We start from the raw sequence: 26,232 nt of genomic DNA, 5'->3' as shown, positions 1-26,232 counted from the left end.
TCCTTGAGCAAACCAATCGATTGAATTCGAACAGGAGCACTACTCAGTCGTCTCTTACGTTCGTTCCTTGTCTATTTGCACCGTTATGGCTTCTTCTCCGGTCTATGTGCCCCCGAGTGGATTACACACTTATATGGATGATTTTCGAGAATTTGTGTCAAAAAAGCATCTTCTGAATTTATGTAAGCCTTACTAGCCAGATCTGCGGTTGATTGAGTATTGCTCCGAGCAGAATAATAACAGCCTCTCATCGACAGCTTCTTACAACGAGCTCCATCAATTTTCTGTTGATAGAGCGAATGATTTTTGGTTATCCTTATGGCAATACTTTCAGGTTCAAGCATCTGTGCATCCATCAACGGTAATGCAACTTACTATCTCTGTTCTGGGCAAATTGTAATTTGAGGTTGCTTAGGCAGTAGATGAGAAGCTTCGCATAGACCAATTTCCACAATTCTACCAAGGAGCAAGACTCAACTATGCAGAAAACATCTTGGTGAACAAATCCAATGGAGTTGCCATCAAATATATGGACGAGTCAACTATACAGACGCCTCGTTCAGTCACATGGATGGAGCTAGAAGAAATGGTGCGACAGGCAGCAGATGCTATGCAGTCAACCGGAGTGTATGCGGGAGACACTGTAGTCGGTAAGTTTTGGCTCTGATCCATTGTATACTAGAGCTGACACGTAGAATTACAGTAATCGGAGGTAATTCGATCAAGTCTCTGACTTTGCTTTTAGCAACTGCATCGCTGGGGGCAGTGTTTTGCTCATTCAATACTGATCTTGGAGAAAAGGTATGTCTCTGAGTGTCTCAAATAGGCCAAGTGACATAGCTTGAATACCAAGAATGGCTAATGGCTTTCAAGGCGCTGAAAGATCGACTCAGTCAGCTGTATCCTAGGCTGGTGTTTGTACAGACAGAATACACGTACAATGGCAAACCTCACAGCATTGCGCAAAGAACTAACACGATTTTCTCCGCAATCGAAAAGTCCGATAGAGCAGAAATAATACGCTACGAAGATGCTTTCAATGATCCAGCATTGAATCCCGATTCCGGCCTCACTTTGGTCAATTGGAGTGACTTCATCAATCGAGGAATAGGACGGCCGTTAGTGTTTAAGCAAGTCCCATTCAATCATCCCCTAGTGGTTATGTTTTCGTCGGGAACGACAGGCACTCCAAAAGGAATTGTGCATTCACACGGGGTATGGACATAACAACAATTGATTCTCTGGTGAAATATGTAACTGATCTCAATAGGGTCTTGTGATAAACGGACTGAAGGAGAATCGCCTCCATAACAACTTCGGTAGTCGAGACACCTATTTTCACTATACAAATGTTTGTGCAAACCTTTGGATCCGAATTTAATTGAAACTAAGTGGCATTAGATTGGGTGGACATTGTGGAATATTTCTCTTGGTGCATTGTTCTGCGGCAGCACGCTCGTCTTATATGACGGCTCTCCATTCTATCCGACCCCTTCACAATTTCTTCAGTCAATATTCGCTACAGGGCTAGTCTCAAATTCTCTGTGACAAAGTCTTTACGAGCTGACTTTTAGCAGAGTTACAGCTTTTGGTGCGGGCCCACGATATTTTGAAGAGCTGCGGAACGCCTCGATTGATTCGGGTATGTTTCGATTTGATCCCCTGCGAGGCCTCAGACGCTAAGTGCTGCTATAGATCCGTTCGCTGGTAAACTGGACTTAATAGTATCCACTGGAGCTATTCTGACGACATCTCTTTCCCTTTGGATTGCGAAGTTCTTTGGACCTGTCTGTCAGGTGTCTATGTCTGGAGGGACAGAGCTCTGTGGATCTTGTGAGATTTCGATGTCACTGATCAGTATAAGGCATGTTCACTAACCAAGGTCTCTAGTTGTACATGGAACCAAATCTTTACCGACGTGGCCGGGTCAGATTACCGTCAAGGCCCTGGGACTTGATGTTGATGTATTTTCACCTGATGGCCACGCACTGGAAGCAGGGCAGATGGGAGAACTGGTCTGTAAAAAACCTTTTCCTAACATGCCTGTCTCTTTCCTACATGATGCAGATAAAAAGAGATACTTCAATGCCTATTTCTCCCAGATATTCGGTATGTTTTACAGCTGTATCTTCATCGTCATGCCGCAGTTATGTATTGATTCAATCAGGTGTTTGGACACATGGGGACCTCATCAAGATTGATCCTCGCACAAATGGCTTGATTATTCTCGGCAGAAGGTAAGAGCATCTTATTTCAATGTTCAAATTCTTGACCTAATATCTGATTCAAGTGACGGGGTTCTCAATCCAAATGGTGTCCGTTTCGGGTCCTCTGAAATCTATGCAGTTCTTGAACAGCATTTTTCAGCTTCCGTAAAGGACTCTCTTTGTGTTGGCCAACAGAGACAAGAAAGAGATCTTCATGAAAGAGTGTTTTTATTCTTAAAGTTCTCGTCGTCTCCATCGGAACCATCTCGTTCTCAGCTGAAGGATAGAATTCGCCAAAAGATCGCTGAAGAACTTAGTCGCCGCCATGTGCCACACTTCATTTTTGAAGTCAAATCAATCCCATACAATGTCAATGGGAAAAAGATGGAGACACAAGTCAAAAGCATTCTCAACAGAGGAAAGGATGCAGTGTCATCGATGAAGGTTTCCGATGCGGAGAAGGCATCACTGGAATTTTTTGTCAAGTTCTTTCATATCGAGGACCCGTCGTCCAAGTCAAAAGACAGCGCAAATAACAACAAGCCATCAGTGGCAAAGCTTTAGACTCAATTCAGTTACTTTCAGCTATTGGAGGAGATTTGGATAAAGTATATGACCCAAAGTGGCTTGCTTCTTTCCTGGAGAAGAGTCGACTTAATCCATCTACTAAGGAGAATAGCTATTCAAGGGCCCTGTTTACCCCTAGGTAGTTAGGTAGTAGATAACCGGATCCTCGCGTATCTGCTACTGTTAATATGTTTTGGCTATTATTTTTACTTCCCTCTAATGTCTCCTCCCGTATCTATATCCTTCTCACATCTATTATTATCACTGTCTTTTGGTTTGAGACACGGGATGCCAGATAGCTACTCCTCTATGAGAGCCCCACCACTTCATGTCTAGCTATTTTACTATCGCTACCTCATTCAAACACAATTATAAAGGTACTACAACTTCCTTGGTTCTAAAGTAATATTGGTATACTAACTTTCAACTTAGCCATATATAAAAAGTCTCTGGTCAAAAGGTGTACAGGTCTTTCCTTTAGGATCTACCATGGCTTTGCCGAAAACCAATTGCGCCATCAGTTGCCAATTTGAATCGACATTCCATTTTGCTGCAATCTGTTGATCGATTAAAGGGTTATAATGCTGAAGGGCTACTCCGAGACCCTGCGCACAAAGCGCCGCCCAGACTACGGACAATAAGGTTAGAATGACGCCTAGCAAGTAATCATTGGCGTGATAAACTAACCAACATACTGATGAATCGCATTTGTTTGTTCAGACCAGCTGTCGAAATACGTTTGATACCTACTGTACCGTGGAATGTCTCTTAATTGAGATATAGATGAACGGTCTTCAAAAAACAGTATCTTGTAGCAAGTATCAGTTCGCAATGCTGTGCAAAGAGGTGAAGGAATAACTTACTGTTCCGTTGGCTTGTTTGAACCCATTAAGCTTCTCTATCGTATCCAGCCCCAAAGACCGCTCTTTAGTACTCTGTTCCAGACAGTTCTTCACCAGCTCCCATAACTTCGCATTTTCGTCATCCAATAGCAACACCATCCGAGTAGTTTGAGCGTTGAAAAAGGAAGGGGCTACTAGCAAAGCCTCCCGCATTATTTTAATAACCAGTTGTTTATCAACTTCTGGGTCTTTTCCCAAATAATGAGTAGTTCGTCGCTTATGGAGCAGTTCGAAAAGGTCAGAGGAATCCATGATGAATCATGAAGATCATTCGTATCCCTCATCATTACAAAGCATTTATCTCACGAGTTGACTAGGCCTTTATACTTGACAATCAGCCGACACCCATATAGTAACCATTCCAGCAACGAGAAGAATTGAAGAATATGGGGAAGATCTCCCGAAATCAATTTTCCCATCTGACCGAAATCTCCCCGAAAACGGGTATATACGGTATATGCACATTTCTCTAGGATGACTCTCTGCTTTTAAGCTTCTGATAACACTATATGATCAAGCTACTCCAGCCTCTCCCTCTCTGTTGCTTATCCCCAACCAAATAAACTTTTTCAACTCAGAAACTCACTCGCAGATAACGAAGATGTTGATCCTCATTGTTGGAATTACCGGCAACATCGGCCTCAAGCTTACTAGTGCTCTCATACAACGAGGCCACAGTGTCCGTGGAGCCTCTAGATCGATAGCAGCGCTTCCAGACAATGTTCGAGGGAAATTAGAAGGCGTATTCGAAACTAAGTCTTGGTATGATGCTGAAACCCTGCGAAAGGCAATGAAGGGTGTGGATGCTGTAGTGTGTGCCTACAGCCCCATTCCAGCTTTAGCATTGGAAGCCGAGCTTCTTCTGGTCCGGATCATGGAGGAGGAGAGTATTAAAGTAATATCCCCCATAGTTTATCTTGAGTATTCAATAGCTAACACAGATGATCCAGCGATTTATCCCGTCCATCTGGAATCTCGACTGGTCCCAGCTACAATGGGGCGACGTTCCATACTACGATTTGTTTCTCGCGCTACAGAGACAACTTGCCTTATCGTCCACTGTTGACGTGCTGTACATATTTACAGGAATCTTGGCAGAAGTGTTTTTCTCCGTTCCTGGACATGGCGGATTTGCACCCTCAAACCATGGAGTATGGGATCCCAAGTCGTCTCCCAAAAGAGCAGAGGTATGGGGATCTGGTGAAGAGAAGTGGCAGATTACAACTGAACAAGACTGTGCGGACTTCACTGCAGAACTCATTGTAGATTTGACAAAGAAGGGGGGTTCATATCGTGTCTGCAGCTTTCAGCACAGCATCCGAGAGATCGCCAGCATCTATCAGGACATCCGAAGAGTTTCGGTGCAGCTTGACTACATGGGAAGTATCGAAGACCTAAGAGTAACGGCCAATACAGCAGTGCGTGAAATTGGTCTCAAGCATTTTTGGGATTGGATGGGGTATTTCTATCAACTATATCAGTTGAATGGCACGTGTCATATGAAACAGCTGGATGACAAGCAGTATTCCGCGCTCCGCCTAACTTCACTGGAAGAGTTTTTGAAGAACAACATGTATATTTAGTATGCAAATTGCCATGGGCTCAATCTCAAGAAAACTAGTTCTCCTATAGTTCGCAATAACAATTATAGTTTTAGCTAGGGTTGGGTTCATTCTATCTCTATGTGAACCTCGCCTGTTTGAAAAGCATTATCCACGAAATGTGAACATAACTCACTTAATAGTACTATACTATATTGTGTTCATGGAGTTTTGATCCACTGGATTCAGATGTGTGAAGATGTGTATGATACAGTCAGCCGCCCCACTAGGGCCTTCCTAGTTCCTTACACTGCTTCACACGTGTATCACTGTTCTTACGGAAAGCTTTGAACTGTATCACCTATGATTTTCAACCCTAAAATATTTTGATTGACATAACGCTAGAGCATGTCGTACTTAGGTAAGAAAATCTCCAGGTACATCTGGACCCCATACAGAAAGACCATCTTTGCCAAGCTTACTCTTTGCCACAGGAGTATCAGAGTTTACCAAGTCGCCATCTACATAGTGCTCCACGATGAACTTCGCAGAGTCGTACCTGTATCCATTAGTAAGCCACTGCCCTTCGGCCATGAATTATAGACGAGCGAACCTACCAGTAATCGAAGATTTGACTTCCAAGGACGTGTCTACCAACACCCCAGCATATCTCATATCCTTGTTCTCTGAGCCAATCGTGACCAAGTGCTTGTGTATCAAAGTCATGAACTTCATAAGAAGAATGGTGAACATGTGGCTTAGGCCCTTCATAAAAGAAGAAGGTATGGTGATCAACCATTTCCTTGCCGCGATCGAGGTGAAGAAAGGTCACAACGTCTCTTCCTGTTTCGTCGTGTACAAGCTATAGACAATTTAGTAATAAGTCGGTCCATAAAACGACGAAATTGTTATATAATTACATCACTAGGCGCGAAGTTAAAATTCTCCGTGAAGAACTTGAACGTCTCCTCGAAATTTGTAGTGCAGATGCCAAAATGGCCGAGCTTGTGTACAATAGCCGGACCTAGGTATAATCTCAATGAACCGGCCGCAGAAGTTGAAAACGCTCAAGCATACCTTTTTCGAACCTTTGGAATGTTCCGGGATCTCGATTTTTGGTCACTGGCTATGCATTGCAATGATTGTCAATAAATATCGCATTAAAGAAGTTATAGAGTCATTTTTTTATCCTCCACATACATAATTAAATGGTTGAGTTCCGCGATATTCTGTATTAGGATCGTACGAGGTGTGAGTCTGGCCATGGATGAAATGAAATGGAAATTTATTAGTAGGATCTTGCAAAGAAACGACTTTTCCACCTCCTGGGGCATCAAGGTCTCGAATTGTAGACCCAGGGCAGAGGCTAGCGGCGAGCTCCAAATCCTCGTATGAATCTACTGCAAACGCAGCTCCGGCGAATTCGTCCTCGTTAGCCTTTTCAGCACAAAAGACAAACGGCTCGGTGCCATATCCCCGGTAGTAAATACGGTCCTGTCTGCGATCGACTTGAATCAACCCAAAGTCCAACAGGAAGCTGTGGGCTTTGTCAAGGTCTCGATATCTGTAATAGACATGAGCAATTCTAGCAATGCTGACTTTAGGCATGTTGAACGAGCTGTGAAGTACAGTTCAAAGATCGATAATGTTCAAAGTTATCATCATCATAATATTCTAAGAGAAAATTCACCTGCTTTTAGACAGTCTTATACACAGCCGTCAAGTGCCCTCCCAATTACATTGACGTAGATACGTCCCGCCCATCTTGTCAGCTTAGATTTGGCTCTTGGTGGGCATTAATAACTTCGGTCTATTTGATGGCCTCGGTCGAATTTCGGTGCGTTACAGGTTTTGTCCACAGGGAGAAGACAAGACAGCCGAGCCAATCGCATCTAGCAAATATTCGGAGCCGGCTTCGGCGCGTGAAGCCCGATTGGATAAAGGGGCGCTAGACATAACAAGGCTTAGAAAAGTATGGGGTCTCCACGATTCAATGACGGCTATGGAGAGTGATTTCAGCAAAAGTAATCGTGAATGCATGAGATGATGATGTTTTCCATCCCACACACACACACACATCTCTCTTACCCTATTCTCCGTATCATCAAACAACTACGGTTCTTGAAAAGGTTGAGCATTGTTGCCATCATTCGATATGTCCTCAGAGAAAGATACTACAGCCGAGCCGCTTTACCCGGAAGACCGGAGAAAACAACATCGGGGCACAGGTATCTCACCATGGGCCTGTTACCAGTGCAAAAGGTAAGTCTATGTCTCCCAATTGTCAGCAAGTGGTTTCTCTGTGGATTCCTGGTAGCGCCTCGACGCCTACAATGCAGTCCCTTGGTAATATGTTTTCTAACTTGGGCACAGGAGAAAGGTTAAATGGTATAAGCGACTCGTATTAGCAAGGACTATGAACGTCACTGACCCATAGTGTGGCATTGTATCGCCACTGTTACAGTGATAAAACAACTCCATCTTGTGAGATCTGCATTCGAAACGAACACGATTGCCGTTATCCATCGGCAGCCCAAAAGCCTGGCCCGAAACTTGGTGATTATTATCCTATCTAAGGGGCACGTATATAAAGATTCTCACACTTGGTAATACAGGGAGTTTCCATAAACGCAAGGGCAGATCTTCTAGTTTCCGACACACCGACCGGAATATACCCGTCCTGCGGCCGCCCGAAAGATGTTCAGACGATAATTCTCGTAAAGGCTTAGACGCCGAGGATGTCCCTTTACAACACCTTTTAGCACACGAAGAAAAGTCAAATAGTATATCAAGCTGGATATTGCATCATTTCCATGAGAAACAGGCTTATTACGAGGAGCCCGAGGAAAGTCGCAAAAGTTCCTGCTCTCCTCAGACACATTTCATCCCAACTCCACCAACGACAATACACCATGATAATACCACGCATGTTTGCGCCGCATTGGAAATATCGGAAGATGAATTTCTTCAATTGTGAGTTCTAAGATTAAGGTACTATATTATGAATGAAACGTTGACTCCAAGCGTTTTGCAGAATGGACTTATTCTTCTCCGATCTCACCGCAATTTCACTATTCCACCGACCAACCTTTCAACAGCGCATTAATAGCGAACTCGACCCCGAACAATCCACTGCTTTATTTGCTTCCATTTTCTCGCTGTCTGCTAAGCACCTATGTAAAGACAGAGATGACACTCGAAAAGCGGTGCTAAATCCGTCTAAGTTCTACGAAATCGCGTCGAATTTGGTTCACAAGCAGTTGCGAAATTGTGGTGACAAATCCCCTCCATTATTCCTCCTTCAGGCTTTCATCATGACAACATACTACGAACTGGTCAGTGGTGTTCGCGGAGTCGCATGGCGGTCACTAGGAGCGGTGATTAGAATTGCATACGAACTTCGACTTCATCTCGTCGATCTGCCTCTGAAACTGTCTTCCTCCAAAACTGATACGGATCCTGTAGAGCTATGGATGGCTAAAGAAGAAAGACGGAGAGCGTGGTGGACTATTTGGGAATTTGAAGTCTTTGCGACCACCATACGCAAGTGTCCACTCGGCATGGATCCAGAACAACATGCTACGCTTCTACCCGTTGACGACAAATACTGGTTCAATGGGGAAAAGGCTCCAAGTTGCTTCTTTGAGGCAGATCCCGTACTTCGATGGAAGGAACTGAAAAATAGCGACAATGAAAGTGGCAGAACCTGGTTCATAGTCATCAATTCTTTCATGCGAGACGCGCACTCCCTCTCGAATGCATCTGTTCCTGTGGGATCTTTCAGCGATGAGGATACTAGATCTTACGGGGGAAATCGGTTACCATTAACCCGGGGAAACGGTCAAGATTTTGAGAGGGCATCAAAACTCGCCGTGCTTGACAACTGCGTCTCGTGCTTTAAGCTGTCGCTACCTCAGCAGCTTCGTTATCGTTCAGAGCATTTATTTTCAACTCCATCAGGTCAGGATCAAATTTATGCGCGACGGAGAGACAGCGTGAAACAAACGATTCATGCAATGATTCAACTTGCCAAGATAATGATACTTCACAAAGATTGCTTCCGTAACGACAACCGAGCTGTCGAGAGAGAGGACGACACAAACACATTCGGCAACACAGCGTCTTCGCCATGGCCAGGTGAATCCAACTCACATCCAAATTCTGTATGGTCAAGGTACCTTGATGCCGCAGATAATGTGGTTAGTATCGTCCGCAACGCGTCGATGGACCATATTCGTTATGGAGACCCTCTTTTAGTAAACACTTTCTGGATAATTGCTGCGATACAGCTTGTACAAAGAACATTTGCGAAAACGAAATCCGAAAAAGTCATGGCGCAGTCCAGCTTTGATTTACTGCGCCTGACGTTGATACAACATGAGCAATATTGGAATACCTCGCCTTTACTTTTACAGAACTTGGACAAGTTACAAAGCACTCTTAGCAGCATAAGGGCTCATGTTGTCTCAAGGTCTTCTGCTATGAATCAGCCTAGTGCAGCTCCCCGCTCTCCAGAAGAAGAGTTCATTCCTCAGGTCGTAAGCATAACCCGCTTCAACGTGGACATAGTACTGACAGGTGCTTAGCATGGGGATACCAGTTTAAAGAGCAATGGCTCCCCAGCTTGTAAAGATCTGGAAGAAAGTGGGCGGAGCAATTCAATAGACTGCGTGCAGCAGATGGGCATGGCAGCTTGTGAAGGCACTTTCCCACTTGATAGCGGCGATTATGTTTGTGATGCAAGCCTCGATGGCTCCAATCTGGGGTTTTCCTTGGATTTGCCAATTGATACCATTTTTTCGGAGATTTGGCAAAATTCGCAGCAGAATGACCTATGTACTGTTGACGACATTCTGGGGACATATGTATACCCGGACAACTTATTATAGAGTAGCGAGTAGCAATCACACTGATAGAAGGAGAAAAGGAGAAGAAAAGGCCACGTGTTGCGAATCGATAAAAATTTGCTGCTATAGCCTCAATTTCCTAAATGCTTTTGTGTTTGGAAAACGATTGTAAGAGTCCGGATGCGTATCTGGCCGATCGACTGATCGGTGGGTTTCGGTCGATTCTTCGGGCTAATCGCTGATTGATGTTGTTCGGGCGAAATTTCGGACCACGTCAGATAGGAGATCTCTCATTTCATAACAATCACAAGAATCTAGTGATCATACCTATCGATCGTTCTATATAATGATTAGGTTATCCGCTTCCCAAGACTCTTAGTATCATGAATTAAGTGCTTCCAGTTCGCTACACACATTCTTTAATCGACCATGGCACGCAACTGGACACATTTGATACGCTTCATAGCAGATGAAGATAATCAGATTCATCTAGGCCAAGTTGATCTATCCGTTAATCCAGATGTCGGATTGGACACCTACAACGGAAAGCGTGTTCAAGCGCGTCTAATAGTTGGATCTGCCTTTGACGGTACTGTAACAGACAAGGTCATGACGGTAAAGCAGGTAGGCTCATTACGATCTCCCATCGCAGTAATATGGTCAAATAATACTTTATAGCTTCTAGCACCTTTAGATTACCACGATGTACCTTTGGTTCGCTGTCTTGGACTCAATTACTACGACCATGCTATTGAAGCAAAAATGCCCATCCCGGAAGAACCAGTGCTTTTCATCAAGCCTAGAACTGCCATTAGTTCGCCCCATCCGACCACCATTAATCTTGCTAAAATAGGCCAAGATGATTCTAGCGATTATGAAGCTGAGCTTGCATTTATAATTGCAAAGGATGGAAGGGACATACCAGAAGAGAAGGCTGGAGAATACGTTCTTGGATATACATGCAGTAACGATGTGTCTGTCAGGAGTCAGCAGTTTAAGAATAGCCAGTGGTGCTTCTCCAAAGGATTTGATGGATCAGCCCCCATAGGACCTGTCCTGGTGAGCCCAGACGCCATTGGTGACCCAGGTAACCTGGCAATCCAGGCAATATACAACGGAGACATAGTGCAGGATTCAAACACCAGGTTAGTTAATAAAGTTCTTCAAGTATCTAACCAACATAACTTACATACTACTGTAGGGAACTTATCTTCAACATCAACAAGATAGTATCCTTTTTATCGCAAGGTACAACACTCGAACGAGGAACAGTGGTCATGACCGGTACCGGACCAGGGATAGGATCTCTGAGAAATCCAAAAATATTTCTGCGAGATGGAGATGATATAAGGGTATATATCGAAAGAATTGGGACGCTTATCAATAGAACATACTATGAATAGAACATGAAATATATCTCTATAACCACTCACTCAAATAAATGTAATACAAGTACATGGATAAAGTATGCTACCTCCTTCGAGATCTAGCTCATCCTGCGCAGTGTCATATAATTTGTCTTTGAGAAGAGTATATTCCTATTTAATATAGCACTGTAAGGCATCATAAAGCTTGCATGTAGCTCATCAGGCGCTGACGTCAACGTCTCCTTCCCAGTGAATCTTTCTTTCCAAAAAAATGTCAGTCCTGGCGGAAGGTATCTCGTCGAATAGTGATGCTTTAACGAAGTATTTGCCTGGCATCTTTTCGGGTTGGCTAAAAAGAGGACTATTAAAAAGTCAGCCTTGTCTTGTGAATAGTACATGGTCATGAAAGGAGCCTGGCATTCTATACCTTCCACATGTTTGACAAAATGTGCGCTGATGGACGAAGAACATGAGTTAGTATTAATCATCATGCTATTAATGCTCATACAACACACCGTTAATGAAAATTTGGATGCAGTATTGGAATCGAGGTATTGCTTTGCGGAACTCTTAGGATCACTAACTGTGAACTCTTTTTCCTCGACCAGATAATTGATCGAAAACGCTATTTCATAGTTAGACAAGTGAGATGAAGTTGTGGTAAGACTTAACGGACGTCCACCTGAGCGACGACAGTTCGAGCTAGCAGACGCATCGTATCAGCATATAACATGGACGTTACTCTCTACTGACGGCATACCAATGACACGCCAAGGTTGCGGAAGGAGCTGCGTTAAGCGTGACGGTGATAGAGCCGCAATTGCAAGTACCACTGTAAGACGACATGGCTAAGATCGCTTTGACCACACTGGATATCAGCTGAATCAGAATAAGTGAAATAGCAAATGGCAAGGGGGGGATACTAGTCAGTTAATAGGGTTTATGGGTCACTATAACAATAATTGTTAAATCTCAGCAATTACGCCTACTTATATTCCATCTTGCCGAACATCAAGGATACGAATTCCGTATTTACCGAGGTCCGGTACATGAGACGGTAGGAATCTAACGACGCGGTTCAATTACAGGGGATAATTTGAGGGTTCAACTGGTCTGATGATCAATCATTATGACCATCAATACGACTCTCAATACGACCACAATATAGATAATCATCCACTATATATGTTTCAACCGAAACTATTTCGGAGATAGGACCCAGAGGCCCATGTCGCCGTATTCGTCGTGCTCTTGCGAATTCGGTCATATCTATTTTCTGTATCACATCTCATATTTGAAAAAGAGCTATTCTTTCTGCATCAAGGCCATGCGCTGGCGAGAAAGCTATCAAATACATGGGTTGATGTTAAAAAGCCGATTTTCTGATATCTTCCTAGATAGTTTACTAGCACCCACAACTTTCAGACTACCAACCTACAACTCGATAGCTTGTGTTTCTTTGGAAGTAAAAGGAATGAGATAGGGATTCGCGATTAGCTAATTATACCGAGGTATTCATTCCCAATTAGCTAACCTCACCGACTTATTGTACGGGGGTGCAATTTGCTACTCTTCAATATCGGGGCAAATTAAGTCATCTTTATGTCTGTTCGTACGACTTTCCATCAATTCCTAACCGATCAAAACTCCTCTTTCTGACTTAAAACTAAACTGGAAGTTTGTTGTACCTGTGACGATGTCCATGGTGTTTCTAATTTTAGGATGATGATATGTCTCCAGGCTCTGTACGTCTTCTCGGCTGCAAACCTTCAGCCGCTCCAAGATCTCGGCCACGGAGGCATAGAGTATATCCAAATTTCCATCTTCAATCTTGACCGCAATACCAATTGCGCCCACAGCCCCAAGATTTTCGGTCCGCTCAGACTCACGCAGTCCGATCCCATAGCAGCCATCGGCCCCAACCTTCCCGATGATAGTGCCATTGAAAGCACGCATAAGGAGCGTATCAAATCTGCCCTCGCCGCCAACCATCTCGGGGCTTCGAGACATGGCGTTAAATATCCGCCCCATATGTTGTACTCTTTTAGCGGTTGGATCGCCGCTTGCCAATGCATCTGACGCTTGAGCAAATGAAGCATAAATCTTAGCCAGATGGAAGAGGGGTAGCGCGGGAGCTGGCATATTGCAACCGTCAAGCCCCCACTGAACATCTTGTTCTTCCAGACCTGCCAATTCCTCCACCACCCGCCTGACTCTAGCCTGGATCGGATGTGTCAATAGGTGATAGTCGTCTGAGGAAGCGGTGATAGCTTTAGCACCGGCTAGCATACCCGCGTGTTTTCCGGAGCAATTATTGTAAACTCCGGTTGGCTCGAAACCACGCTGTATCCATTCTCGGTTGATAGCTAAGTTGATTGAAGGATGACCACCACAGCGCAACTGATCCTCAATGTGCTGTGATTTCGCGAGCATTTGCTGAGCCCGTGCAACATGCCGTTCTTCGCTGCTGTGTGAGGCACACATGAGTGCTAGATCAACATCATCAAAGCCAAATTGCTCAAGGGCACCAGTTTCCACAACTGCCAGCGCTTGAGCAGGCTTGGCTGCGGAGCGAATCAAGGTTATTCGCGATGGGTCGCCGAGGGAAAGCAGAAGCTGCCCGGTAGAGTCCACGACGACAGCATGAACCAAGTGCTTGTTTTCGACGATGCCGTTTCTGTCGACGACGACGTAACTGTTATTATAAGAAGGTATTGTCATTCTTTAAAAACAACGCAAGAGTCACTAATGTGCTGCTGTTGATGCCTTGCGGCGAGTGAGTCAATGCAACGTCAAAGAGCAATTTGAAGAGAAATTCGAGAAGCTAAATTGATGCAGCTATTATCTCGAGCGTAAAGACCCACATGTAGGGAGGGCGTAACAGTTCCAGCCAATGGAGTATTATGGAGTATTAGAACCACAACTGGGCAGCATATTCCTAAATGAAGTCCTCAAGTCAAACCTTACTATTCTTCCTCGCTCTCTCAGTTACTGCTATATTCAAAGACTGTTGTTCGACTTATTCAACTAACTTATTTGGTACAGGAAATGCCAACGCGCTCATGCCTTGTGATCCGGCACAATGACCAGTCGTGTTCCGTGATTTTCTCCATGCTTCAGGATCCTCCACGCCTCTCCTGTTTTGTCTAGTCCCCCAAGAATAGTGAGAGGCAGTGACGTGAGCTGCTTCTTGGCCAGAGCATTTTCCATATAGTTCCACCAGAACCACTCTGTAAACTCACTATTCTTCTCATCCAAGTAGTCATCAATGTACTGGGCAAAATGTCCCGTAACGCCCGCAGGCAATTCAACTCCTGCTCGAACACCCATCGTGGACAAAAATGAGCCTCCGCCCAGAGCCGCCAGTATCGCTCCGATTTTGACTTGGTCCTCTGCAGAATCATTAGCAGCAAAAGCGGCCTTGAATGGGCCCAGTGCGGACGCTGCAGAGACGACATCTTTAGAGGTACGGTCTACGAAATGTGTAACACCAAACCGCTCTGCAAGCTGTTTGTGGCGACCAGAAGCGACACCAACAACAGCGTACCCAGCTTGCCTAGCCAGTTGAGTCGCAAAAATTCCTAGCGATGATGATACACCCCAGATGAGAATCTTTTCGCCAGTGGCAGGTGCACTGGGTATCTGTGGCCTGTTCAAACCAAGATGAAGGACTAGAGCACTCATCGCCGTGTAGGATGTAGCGATATTTGCAGCTTCATCAAACGATACATCGCTTATCTGGATATAATGGCAATTAGAGACATGTTTATCGCACCACTGTTTAAAAGAAGGGCTACCTTTGAAGCTAATTTTTCGGGAACAAGACAGTATCTCTGATAAGCGCCAAAACGAGAGTCATTTCGAAGAACTCCAGTAGTATTGGTCAAAATGCGATCTCCTGGCTGGAAACGGGTAACGCCAGGGCCAGTCTTTTGAACAATTCCAGACGCAGAAACTATTTATCTTGTTAGGAAGTGATAACAACAGTGCGGGTTCAGATAGATACCTACGGCCAATAACAGTTGGGTACTTGAGCTTAATAGGAATGAGGCCCTCTTGCATTTTCCATTCTCCAGGCTGAACTGCTATGGCTTTGACCTTTGCATCCCAATCAGTATACTTTTGAGGGATCTTTCGAAGAATGATGTCGTAGATGAAACGAACCTGAATCAACATCTCACCTTCTCCAGGCTCGTGTATATCCGCCAGTCCAAGCTTTGGCTGCTCGCCAACTCCAGTCAGCCATAATGCCTCATTAGCCATATTGTGTATTGTAGTTTTTTTCTTGTTAGAATATTGAGTTCGAAGAGTTGGGAGTAGATGAAGCTTCTAAAGATAATAAGTTCTATTGAATGCGTAGTGAAGCTCGACTATTATATCTCAAAGCAATTCATCCCGTGATACTAGCATGTCTATACATTCCAACCTAGATAATTACATTTGTCATTCTTTACTCAAGTCTATCCGACGCTGAAGTTTCACAACCAACATTCAACAAGAAGTGATAAATCGCCTTGTCTAGCCGCATCTCGATCAGTGTAATTCCGACTGTAGCGTAATTATCGGATTTGTAATCGGCGCGGGTAGCGCCATACAATGCAGCCTCGCGAAATCGGTAATTTGATTGGAGCAATTATAGAAGGGTTTCCACTAGTACTATGGAATCATTTCATATTCTTGATCTGGTAATGATGAGAAAGCAGATTAGCTAACAAGCGCTCGCTTGATTGTCTATTGAACAGGGGTTTAAAGAGTCGGGAGACCATAGAAACTGAAAGCGGCCGCACGTACCCCAAATTAGCCATTCAGCGCTCTGGCAACCTTGAGTTACTACTCAAAGTAGGTATGCTTTTTTTCAGCAACTAGGTAGTTATGAAAAGAAGATTAATGAGCTAAATACCTCACGCATTTAACTACGTACGCCTTACGAGGTTGCTTCGCGTATTTAATGATAGCAGTCCAACTACTACACATTGCGGTAACGAGTTGTGTTCTGTCTATTCAGCTTTGAGTTGGTGATTACGGATTCACTGCAGGAAGTTTGTGAAGTTACATATTTTCAAGGTTCATGTTTTTAATGACCATTCCCGATGAACAGTGCACAAGACAGCATTAACAAAGTCTCAGCCTCAGCGAATAATGCCGGGGAAGAAAAGAGTCGTCACTCAATAGAACAAAGTACATATATATCCTCTCCCCACTAGATGATCGTCTGCATTTTCTTCCCGTTTCTCCAATCTTCTTCTTCCTGTTTGAGAACAACGATGTCTCATTGAGGCGCGACTTATGACAGCGCTATGATTACTAGACTTTCCCGAAAACAATCACTTCATTCATTAATTGATACAATACATTCATCATTGTCAAACAAACCACAGTTCATCGTCATCATGTGTAATATTCCTCATGACGCGAAACGCGTCGACTATTTTTAAACTACCCAGGTATTGTCCCCTTCATCGCTAAAATTAAAATAAGTACAGAGCAACCATAAATATGTATGCAGGATATCAATCATTTTGTAATAAACACAGTTCTATCCACAACCTTGACCTCATCCCCAGAATGTTTTTTTTTTCGTGTATGAAGATGAGCTGCTTAAGCAGAAGCAGCGGCAGGCAGGAAGTGGGGAGCGTTGAGGAAGAGGCCCATCAGCACACCACCGAGGGTACCGGCAATGGGAATGGTCATGATCCAGGAGAACAACAAAAGTCCAACTCGCTGGAAGTTGACGGCCTTGAAGGTACCGTTGCAGAGACCAACGCCAACGGTGGCACCAGTGATGCACATGGATGTGGAAACGGGCAGAGAGTACTGAGAGAAGACGAGAACGGTAATGGCAGCACCCATCTCCATGGAGCAACCACGAGAAGGAGAGTGGTAGGTGATCTTGTTACCCATGACTATACGGCGAGTTAGTACATCAGAATCAAACTAAGAGATGCAGCTCAGAGTGAAACTTACCCTTCATGATGTTGTAGCCGTAGGTGCAGAGACCGATGGAGATCATAGCAGACAGAACAGCCAACTGCCAGACGGGAACGGGGGCCTTGGCGGCGGCAGCGTTACCAGTCTTCCAGCCAGAGTAGATGACGGCCCAGGGACCAACAGAGTTACCGATATCGTTGGCGCCGTGGGCGAAAGAGGCAGTGCAAGCAGTCAAAACCTGGATGAAAGAGTAGGTGTGCTCAACCTCGTTGGGGAACTTCTCGGCAGCGGCGTAGACACGCTTCATGCGCTCACCATCGGGAGTACCCTCAGTACCGGTCTGGGCAGCGTGGATATCGTAGTAGAGGCCATAGAGAAGACCGGCAGTGATCATGGCGGGGATACGGATAGCAAGGATCTTGATGTTCTTGAATTCGTAGATCTCACCAGGGCCCATGGGGTTGTCACGGAGAGTGCGCATGGCCCAGCCAATAGGTCCAGGTTTCTTGTCTAGTTCCAAGTTAGTACAGCTTACTTGTGTTTCCCTTGATCTCTAAACTCACATAGTCTAGCATTGAGGCGGTTCTGGTTCTCAACCATGAGTTCGGCGTAGGTGGGCCTGGCAGCTTCAACAGCAGAGATGTTCTTCTCGGCATCAGCAGGGGTTGTCGTGGCATCCACGTCGTTTTTAAGGACCTCGCCGTCGAGGGACTCATCGACAGAGTTGCCGGAAGAGTGCTCATCATCCTTGTGGTGCTGAACAACAGCGTAGTCGGGAACGGCAGCGGTCTCAGCATCGGCGGGAGCAGGGCGGTTCCACAGAAGAGGTCCGAGGAGGAACATCCACCACTTGACTGTGTAATCCTTCTTCAGGATCTTGGCGCGAGCAAAGGGAACAAAGAAGATGGCAGACAGAAGCGCAACACCACCGCCAGTGCCCATGGTGACAGCGGCAATGTACCACGCAGGCTTCTTGCCGAGGCCCAGGTTGGGAGAACCCTTGTAGACAATGGACAGCGTGCAGATAGTACCGGCAACTAGGAAGAAGAAGGGAGAGGAGTAGACGGCCCAGGGGGCAGGGTTCTTCCTGACGTGAACGACGAAGCGGATCAGGAGGAAAATGGCGGCAGCAAAACCACCCGCAATGGCGGGAGCCATACCCAGGCCAGCAAAGATGGCACCAAGACCCTTGCCATCATTCCATCCCCATTGAACCTTGGAAGCACCGACAGTAGCAACACCAACACCAGCGACAGCAGAGATGAGGGAGTAGGTGGAAGAAACGTGAGCGGAGTGACGAGTGCACCACATGACCCAAGACGAGGCGGCGGCGAGGGCGCAGGTGAAGGCGAGCATCTGGACACCGGTGTTGCCCTGGAAGGCAGAGGTGGGGATGATGCCGTTCTTGATGGTATCGGCCGTTCGGGCACCGACAGTGATGGCACCGAGCATCTCGAAGACGGTACCGAAGATCATGGCCTGTCGGTAGGAGATGGACCTTGATGAGACACTGGTGGCCCAAGAGTTGGCAACATCGTCTGTAAGAGCAGATGGGTTAGATAATTCACCATTGTGAAGTCGTCAAGCTTTGCAAAGAGACTACTTACTGGCACCGTTGTTGTAGGCATCCAGCATGGCAAACAGAGTGCCAATGGCAAAGATGTAGTCATACTGATGGAGCACCATTTTGACGGATGTGCGTTTCAGCAACCCCAAACTGTAGGAAGGGTGATCCTGCAGAGATTTGAAATGGGGATTGTAAAGAGACAAGCCGGAAGAGAGGTCCAAGGGCAGTCGCACAGGACGCTTCTTAAATATGTATTATATCCCTAGGTCTACTACTCGTACATGTACTACATGTAACCAGCACCAGGCACCCAGCACCAGGCACCCTGTGCATATTCTCCTCGGTACAGGTTCCATCGTTATCCGCTTGCTCCATAGCCACCATCGTATTGTGCGTTCCCACGCACGACAAGAAGGAAGACAGAGGGCAAGATGGAGCAGAACATCGTGGTCCTTTCCCCGTTGGGACACCGACGTCGTCCATGCACACATTTGGGCAAAGAATAGATCAGCATGTGGCAACGGATATTGGCCTAGTCCTGAAGCAACAGCTGTCTGATGGAAAGTGTTCGTGGAACCTTGCAAAGTTCCAAGCTCTAACGCAGACAGCACCAGGCACGACGTTGTTGGTGGCAGGGTAAGCCTCGCGCAGTCCGTTCTCCCTATCACGTCCCCGGGAAAATACACGTGGGTTCGTCGACGGCTCTCAGCGGTAGATCGATGCGGCCCCCAGACTTCTTGTTCGTCGAGATGGATCCACCGGCTGAACAGACTTGCTGCGGCCAAGAGATTCCCGAACCGGCCATGTAGGCCGCCTCTTTCTCAAAGCTGGACCGAGTGTCGCGTGAACGCCCTGAAATGCAAATAATACGGCCGGGAAGCGGACAAGCTGATGAATCTCCCCATCCATCTGGCCAAAGTCCAACGACGGTCGAGACTCTTCTTCTCTTCCGTCTTCTTTGTTCATCTTCCGTCTGTCCTTATCTCCGTGCCTGAGAGGAGAGCCAACACCACCACCAACCACCACCACCACCACCGCTATCGAAAAAAGATAGCCAGGGTCCAATCAGACAGGCTATCCCAAAACCAGCTCAAGTCCCTCCATCACGACAGAGCACGTGCCTCGGCCTCGAAGAAACAAAGCATTCGTCTGCGGCCTTGCCAAGACTGGCAACGACCCAAGTTAAACCGCAATAAGGTTGACCACTTACATCCAGTGTGGATAAAGTTAGCATTTAAGCTTGGCATCCATTCCAGCGCTAGCTCCTTGAAGCCGTTCAGGGGTGTGTGTCACTTCAATGTTCCCACGGGGTGCCAATGGTGGTCTGGTTTGCTGCTCAGAAGCCTCTCAGCGGAACGATTCAGGGCTTCAAAACTAGCTCGGCATAACGTCTGCCCCCATCCAATACAGTCTTTAGGCTCATCATGGCCAGTCATGACCAGATCTTCTCGCCACTCTAGCACACGTGCGGCGCTTCGGTGACCGGAAAGCGATCAACGGCGCAGCCAAGACTCGATTCATTGCTCCATAGCGCCACGGCCAAGGCGGCGGAGTCCCAGTATTTAGAGATTTCACGCCTCATTCGCCCACTGCTTCGGTGTCTCTGACCTGACTTCGGTTCATCTGCTGGCTTGGCAACTCTCAGCCGCCTGCGGGAGGCAAAGAAAAGAACTGGAGCATAAGGAAAAAAGTGTAAAAACAGAGGCATCCAATTCAACTAGCCACCACCACTAGACAGACACGTTCCAATGATCGACCCACTCCAAGCATTCTGCGGCTTGTCCATGTAAGCTTATCGCAGGCCTTCCCTCGAGCACGTGTCTCATCATGAAAGAAATCGGGGATGTTTGTGGATCTGCGGTGGTATTAATACAAACTCTATCTCTTCACTTGATTACGCACATGGCCGCAATTGAATCTTCAACTGCGCGCCTCACGTGCTGACTTGCCACCGTATCGCCTGGCCGAATTACGACGTCTAGATGAGCGATTGACGGTCTAGTTGTTTGCCAACACAAAGCAAGAAGATGATGAACTTGTGATGCATGGATCGTGATGGCCTCCCAAACCCGGCGAGACGGGAGAAGAAAGAGAAAAGATGAGAGGAAACCAATGACAAGGAAAATAATAACCCCGATGTCGCATCTCAATATCTGCCGGATTTTATTATTCCGGACGATATAATAGCACTGACGCGCATCTCGAAATGGGTACTAGAGGTGTACAGTGCCAGGTGACACGTACCTAGGTATCTATGGCTTCGACTCAGGATGTGGAGCTACCCTATACTTTTCAGAATCATTTTGCATTTCACGTCTGTATCTCAGATCAAGTTGAAATACATAGTGTTCGGGTAATTGAGAAATAATCTTCAGATAAACAAGTAACAATATTAAGGTTGTATTTCTGTAGTTTAATGTCTCTAAAATTGAGTCTATAGTGTCCTATAACTTCAAGGTTTGTATGAATGGTTGATACTAAATTTCTACTAATTAAATGAACTGTTATAATCGCCTCTGCGAGTCTGCAGACACACTTTCCTGTTCATTGGAATCAGCCCCCCATTGTGCATATCTCTCCAATCCAAATGATATTATGACAATAGTGTGCGAAAACTCATCCACTTTGGAGCGATCTGTCTGATCTACCAAGTTTCCCATATCCGTGTGCCGCACGGGCAAAAATCCTGACGAAGAAATACGCTTCATCCATGTATGCGGATCTGATGCGTCCCACAGCCCGTTCGCCGCGGTAAAGATAATACCACCAGGACAATCGGACCACCCTTTCTGCAGGACCCGAAATACGGAGCGGGTGATGCCAACAGTGAGATAGGTTCTGCGTATTGACTCGGCAAATATCCACGATTGCCAAGCAGAATATATAGTTCCGTCCATGATGAGCCCCATGTAGTCGTATTTGGTAGTGCTAATAGTCGGATCAGTTGACGTAGGAGCAGCGGCATCCATGGCCTCTTGCGCCGTTCCAACTTTCTTGCAACGTTCCGTAGCCAGAAGGTCATTGATGTCAGTGCTAGGGTTGTCTTCAGCCGCACGACTTTGAGATATATCCAGCACGGCCCGTTCCCAGAGTTCTGTTGACCAAGTCGTAAGGATATCGAGATTGCTTTCAGCTTGACCCCTTGCGCGAATATCGCCGTCGAAAAGTCCTATAATGGTATATACTAGAAGAGCTTGGAGGCGGGATAGCGCCGTCATGGGACCATATATAAGATCTTCCAGAGATCGGGCGTCTTTAAAGGTGCTGACGAGCTGTGCGGCGCGACTTTGGAGGATACGCAGGGCGAGTTGTTTTGTTGCTGGCGTGGAGTTTGTGTATGCAGCGGTAACGGTATAGGCATCTTGCAGGCAGTCTGGGAAGCCGTTGAACGTCTTTTGTTGGTTCAAGTGAATGAAAGGGCAATGACCTTTTACAGACCACTGTTTCAGCCAAGCCATGGCATGGTCCGGGAACTGTCGAAGAGCCTCTTCGTTGAGACAGCCGCGAGGTCGGACGGAATCAGTATTGTCTGTAATAACCCAGGAGCTTGGCGATAGAAACCACGGGTTAGATAGATGAGGAGCCAATATAGGTTCATCTCCAGTGGTAGCAGAACGGGATTCAGTCAAGAACGAAGTGGAGTCCTGGGCGAGATGGTTTCTATTTTCGTTAGTACTATCCAAGAGGAGCTGCTCATGGTAACGGCCGTTTGCCGTGGCACTTGAAGCACCGGAACTAGCAGAGTTGCCGGCGGATCCGCGCAGGTCCTGATACACCGTCGGTGGGCCATCAGAAGAGAAGACGAGTTCGATGGGAGGAACGTAGGAGATGCGAGGAGCAGGATATCGACAGACAAAGCCTTTCTCGGCGCATCTGGTGCACGATGGGATCTGGCGGGAGCATCTCCGCTTGCCCTTGGCACAGATGATGCAGGAGACTCGCCTCGCATGCCGAGGGTCCGCCCGGGATGTGCTATGTTGATTCATCACGATGTATTTCATTAGTCCATTGACTGAAAAAAGAAGCCATAACGAATGACGGCAGAGGTCAAGTTGGTAATAGTCTGCGGCTTCGGAATCCGTGACAGGGGGTTTGTCATCATACAGAGTGGGGTCTTGCGGGCTTCCTGTCCGCAAGGCAAATGTGCCCATTAGTAACAAACGTAGCAGTTGTCGACAAAGGGGTCTCATTCGAACGTAAACAAAGACGGACTAGCTGTTGTAGATCAGGCAAGTTCAAGATTTTTTTTCGTACCGTGGTCCTTGAAGAGGTTAGGCAAGTTAGCTTGGATGAGTGTTGTGAAGTGTTCGTCAAGCCAGTTCAACGTGCGTTCTAGCTGTCAACAAAATACTGGTGTAGACTTAATATTATGAGACAATTGACTTGTACTTTGGGTTTCTACCCTTAATTACTTTGTAGAATGTTATTACTACTATACCTACTTTCCTAATGACAAGTACATTATTCAGTAAGCAGTACCCAGTTGACTTTCTTGGAGCGACACCTGCGGACATTTTGTCCGCCACGAGCGGCCCCGCACTAGGACTGTTGGAAAGATCCAAGATGCGTTTGATGTAAGCAAAAATACGCAAATTCAAGGATGAAAAGAGAAGCTGTAGATTACAAATGGTGTAAATAGGTAACATTATTTGCAAGCAATGTTATTGACTCTCTGGTATATAAGACATATAAACTTGTGAACCAAGTCAGCTAGAAACTGGATAATCAAGTCAACACTGAATTATTAGCACCTCTTTTATTAGATTGGATATCTTATTACACCTCTTAAATTGAAGCATTATATCGACGAACTTGTTTTCCCATTACAGCAAAGTATAACCGGCATAATGGGCTTACCATCCATCAAGAACATCCGCAAAGCGGCCTACCCAACCATCGACCCTAAGCGGCCGGAAAACAGCCAGGCTGGCCGGATTGTCCTCATCACCGGCGGCCACTCCGGAATTGGATATGCCATTAGCAAAGCCTTCATCTCCGCAAATGCCAGGCGCATTGTCATCTTCGGTCGCAGAGCTGATGTTTTGGAATCGGCTGGTGAACAGCTTGTTGCGGAGGCCAAACAACTCGGATCACCCACCATTGTAGATACTCGCAGTGGTGACATTGCCGATCCCGCCTCGGTCAAAAAGTTGTTCTCTGGCTTGAAAGAAGATTGCATTACCCTCGATGTCTTGGTCCTTAACGCGGCAACGGGTGGAACGCCCAAAAAGATGGTCGACATGCCCTTGGACGAATTTTGGGGAGACTATCACATCAATGTCCGCTCTACATTTGACCTTATTCAACACTTTTATCATCAAAAGTCTGGAGGTCCAAGATACGTTGTCAATATTTCCACTCTGATCACATATGTCTGGCACTTGTCAGGGAAGCCGTCATACGGATTGACCAAGAACGCCAGTCTGGGTATCGCCCAGCAATTCGCCCAAGAACACGAAGCGGAAGAAATGCAAATCGTTAGCTTTCATCCAGGTGCTGTTCTTACACCCATGAGTCGCGCAGATGGATTCAATGAGAGCTCTCCAATTAACTGGGATAATGGTGAGTCATCTGTTTCAACATGGCCCTTTAGTTCAAGAAAATCGTCTTGCATCTCTGTATCACAATAAAAAGTCAGCTGCTAACTCGTAGAGAAGAAAGCCTGCCTGCTGCCCTAAGTGTCTGGGCCGCAACTCCCGCTGCTGCCTTCCTTCACGGCCGCTTTATCTGGAGTAATTGGGATGTTGAGGAGCTTAGAAGTGGCGAGGCAGCCAAATTGATTGACAGCGATCCCAATTATCTGAGAATTGGTGTCAGTGGTCTCACTGAGAAAGATGCGATTGCCACTGTTATGAAAAAGCCTTAAGAATAGTCCGATATGCTACAATAACTTTCAGCCAGGAAGTTTTTAGGTCTAATTAGCAGATAGGTCCTATATGGTCAGACCTTGCTCTTCATATGTTTTCCCCATAGCTATTTACTGAAAAATTTCTGACTAAAATCGCTTTTGAAACCATGTTCCATATTGTGTTAATGTGATACCGCCAAGGCCCACACCCGCGTAAATGCGGTCAAGCTTGGAAGAAGGTCTCATAGAATTTTCCGGTTCCTCCTTTGTATTGACTCCGGACAGAGGGGTGGTTTAATACGTAGTGAGCCTCATCGACATCTTTGTAAGTGTATGTATAACATCTTGCTGAGCAGGACTGGGAATGCTGCCATCCTTTCCAATCAACGCCCACATGAGCTTCAGCACAATTACGTTGTGGAACTTGGTCAGCTTATAAATGATGCTGGAAGAGTCAAGGGTACCTCTAACTCTGTCTGTCTCTGAAATCCCGTCAAATCCCACGACAACGCTTTCAATTATGGCGATTCAGGGACACTCTGTCTCCCTCAAAATTATATTGGCGTTTATGACCAGGCTCTCACGCGCTCTCATGGACCGTACAATTGCTGGTTGGGTAGATGAAGAGAAGGAGGAAAAGATTTTGAGAAATTCGAACCCCCCTTTTTGTTTCTTTATATTAGGTCGACCATATGGTCAGAGCATGCGTACTCGTCTTCGAGAAAGGTCCTGATTTCACCGTTGCAAACCAAGAATTTGAGTGATTATGAGATACATATGCCATCATAGCAACGTATCGGAGACGGATGAATTGTAATCTCTGCCAATCACGACTGATGGCGAACCGGCTCTCTTTATAAACATTCCGACTAATGATGGGAGAGGCGCCCAAAATCTCCGAGCCGAGCGTCGGCTTCTGACCAAACAAAACTGCAATCCTGATTGGCGAGAAAGGAGGAAAGTCTCCGTTGTGATCACTATTAAGATGACTGAAAGAGGCTATTCCCAAGAAGGTAGCACGTACCCTGGTCATAGAAACGGGGCATCTCCGATGGTGCAAGTAGTGATACCTTGGAACTGGTGGTGTCTCCCGAGGGTAAGAGTAGGTAGCTATACTTTGTAGTTGGTTCTAGAATCTCCACATTTATAATCCAATCGATTAGCCAGCAGAATCTGTGATGATTTTCTGCCGGCTAAAACTCTCTCTTCAGACTCTAGAATGTGCTGACATATCCGGGGACATAGTGATAAAGTTCCAGACCAATGGATTGCAGCACTAGAGAAAGGATGCAATAGATGTATCTTGTTGCGTTGTATTTCTGACCAAAAGTACCTTTTTTGTTTTGATGCTCCAGGCTGATGAATCCAAATCTTAGTAATCGAGAGTGGCATCATGACGGCCCTTGCCTCCGAAAAACTACACAGTCCGCGGCGTTTCGCGTTACCCCAAGCAGAAGA

The 26,232-nt window shown here is 46.0% G+C and overlaps 9 protein-coding genes across 9 annotated transcripts; 4 read left to right on the top strand and 5 right to left on the bottom strand.

Annotated features, from left to right (window-relative positions):
- Positions 1-571: 571 nt before the first annotated feature.
- Triagg1_2240 (uncharacterized protein) lies at positions 572-2,771 on the top strand (the record flags this gene model as incomplete). Its single annotated transcript, XM_062896400.1, has 9 exons — positions 572-650; positions 746-801; positions 874-1,215; positions 1,271-1,319; positions 1,586-1,642; positions 1,696-1,833; positions 1,891-2,109; positions 2,168-2,237; positions 2,291-2,771. The coding sequence occupies 9 exons, from the start codon at positions 572-574 to the stop codon at positions 2,769-2,771; spliced, it is 1,491 nt and encodes a 496-aa protein (XP_062759096.1).
- Positions 2,772-4,277: 1,506 nt separating this feature from the next.
- Triagg1_2239 (uncharacterized protein) lies at positions 4,278-5,259 on the top strand (the record flags this gene model as incomplete). The annotated part of the gene is made up of 2 exons (XM_062896399.1): positions 4,278-4,571; positions 4,627-5,259. 2 exons carry the CDS (start codon positions 4,278-4,280, stop codon positions 5,257-5,259), a joined length of 927 nt encoding a protein of 308 aa, XP_062759095.1.
- A 375-nt stretch (positions 5,260-5,634) lies between these two features.
- On the bottom strand, positions 5,635-6,825 carry Triagg1_2238 (uncharacterized protein; the record flags this gene model as incomplete). Its single annotated transcript, XM_062896397.1, has 5 exons — positions 5,635-5,776; positions 5,835-6,079; positions 6,138-6,241; positions 6,295-6,343; positions 6,418-6,825. The coding sequence occupies 5 exons, from the start codon at positions 6,823-6,825 to the stop codon at positions 5,635-5,637; spliced, it is 948 nt and encodes a 315-aa protein (XP_062759094.1).
- Positions 6,826-8,252: 1,427 nt separating this feature from the next.
- Positions 8,253-9,803, top strand: Triagg1_2237 (transcriptional regulator family: Fungal Specific TF; the record flags this gene model as incomplete). Its single annotated transcript, XM_062896396.1, has 1 exon — positions 8,253-9,803. One exon carries the CDS (start codon positions 8,253-8,255, stop codon positions 9,801-9,803), a length of 1,551 nt encoding a protein of 516 aa, XP_062759093.1.
- A 3,260-nt stretch (positions 9,804-13,063) lies between these two features.
- On the bottom strand, positions 13,064-14,152 carry Triagg1_2236 (uncharacterized protein; the record flags this gene model as incomplete). The annotated part of the gene is made up of 1 exon (XM_062896395.1): positions 13,064-14,152. The coding sequence occupies one exon, from the start codon at positions 14,150-14,152 to the stop codon at positions 13,064-13,066; it is 1,089 nt and encodes a 362-aa protein (XP_062759092.1).
- A 339-nt stretch (positions 14,153-14,491) lies between these two features.
- Triagg1_2235 (uncharacterized protein) lies at positions 14,492-15,694 on the bottom strand (the record flags this gene model as incomplete). The annotated part of the gene is made up of 3 exons (XM_062896394.1): positions 14,492-15,169; positions 15,229-15,386; positions 15,442-15,694. The coding sequence occupies 3 exons, from the start codon at positions 15,692-15,694 to the stop codon at positions 14,492-14,494; spliced, it is 1,089 nt and encodes a 362-aa protein (XP_062759091.1).
- A 1,335-nt stretch (positions 15,695-17,029) lies between these two features.
- On the bottom strand, positions 17,030-19,045 carry Triagg1_2234 (uncharacterized protein; the record flags this gene model as incomplete). The annotated part of the gene is made up of 4 exons (XM_062896393.1): positions 17,030-17,334; positions 17,396-17,869; positions 17,923-18,897; positions 18,967-19,045. The coding sequence occupies 4 exons, from the start codon at positions 19,043-19,045 to the stop codon at positions 17,030-17,032; spliced, it is 1,833 nt and encodes a 610-aa protein (XP_062759090.1).
- A 2,385-nt stretch (positions 19,046-21,430) lies between these two features.
- On the bottom strand, positions 21,431-23,077 carry Triagg1_2233 (transcriptional regulator family: Fungal Specific TF; the record flags this gene model as incomplete). The annotated part of the gene is made up of 1 exon (XM_062896392.1): positions 21,431-23,077. One exon carries the CDS (start codon positions 23,075-23,077, stop codon positions 21,431-21,433), a length of 1,647 nt encoding a protein of 548 aa, XP_062759089.1.
- A 696-nt stretch (positions 23,078-23,773) lies between these two features.
- Positions 23,774-24,792, top strand: Triagg1_2232 (uncharacterized protein; the record flags this gene model as incomplete). The annotated part of the gene is made up of 2 exons (XM_062896391.1): positions 23,774-24,488; positions 24,581-24,792. The coding sequence occupies 2 exons, from the start codon at positions 23,774-23,776 to the stop codon at positions 24,790-24,792; spliced, it is 927 nt and encodes a 308-aa protein (XP_062759088.1).
- Between the last annotated feature and the right edge of the window lie 1,440 nt (positions 24,793-26,232).

The sequence above is a fragment of the Trichoderma aggressivum genome, assembly GCF_033847375.1.
Source record: "Trichoderma aggressivum f. europaeum strain CBS 100526 chromosome Unknown scaffold_005, whole genome shotgun sequence".
NCBI classification, from domain to species: domain Eukaryota; kingdom Fungi; phylum Ascomycota; class Sordariomycetes; order Hypocreales; family Hypocreaceae; genus Trichoderma; species Trichoderma aggressivum.
Note: the sequence above shows the minus strand (reverse complement) of the source record. Positions and strands in the feature narration are given on the sequence as shown.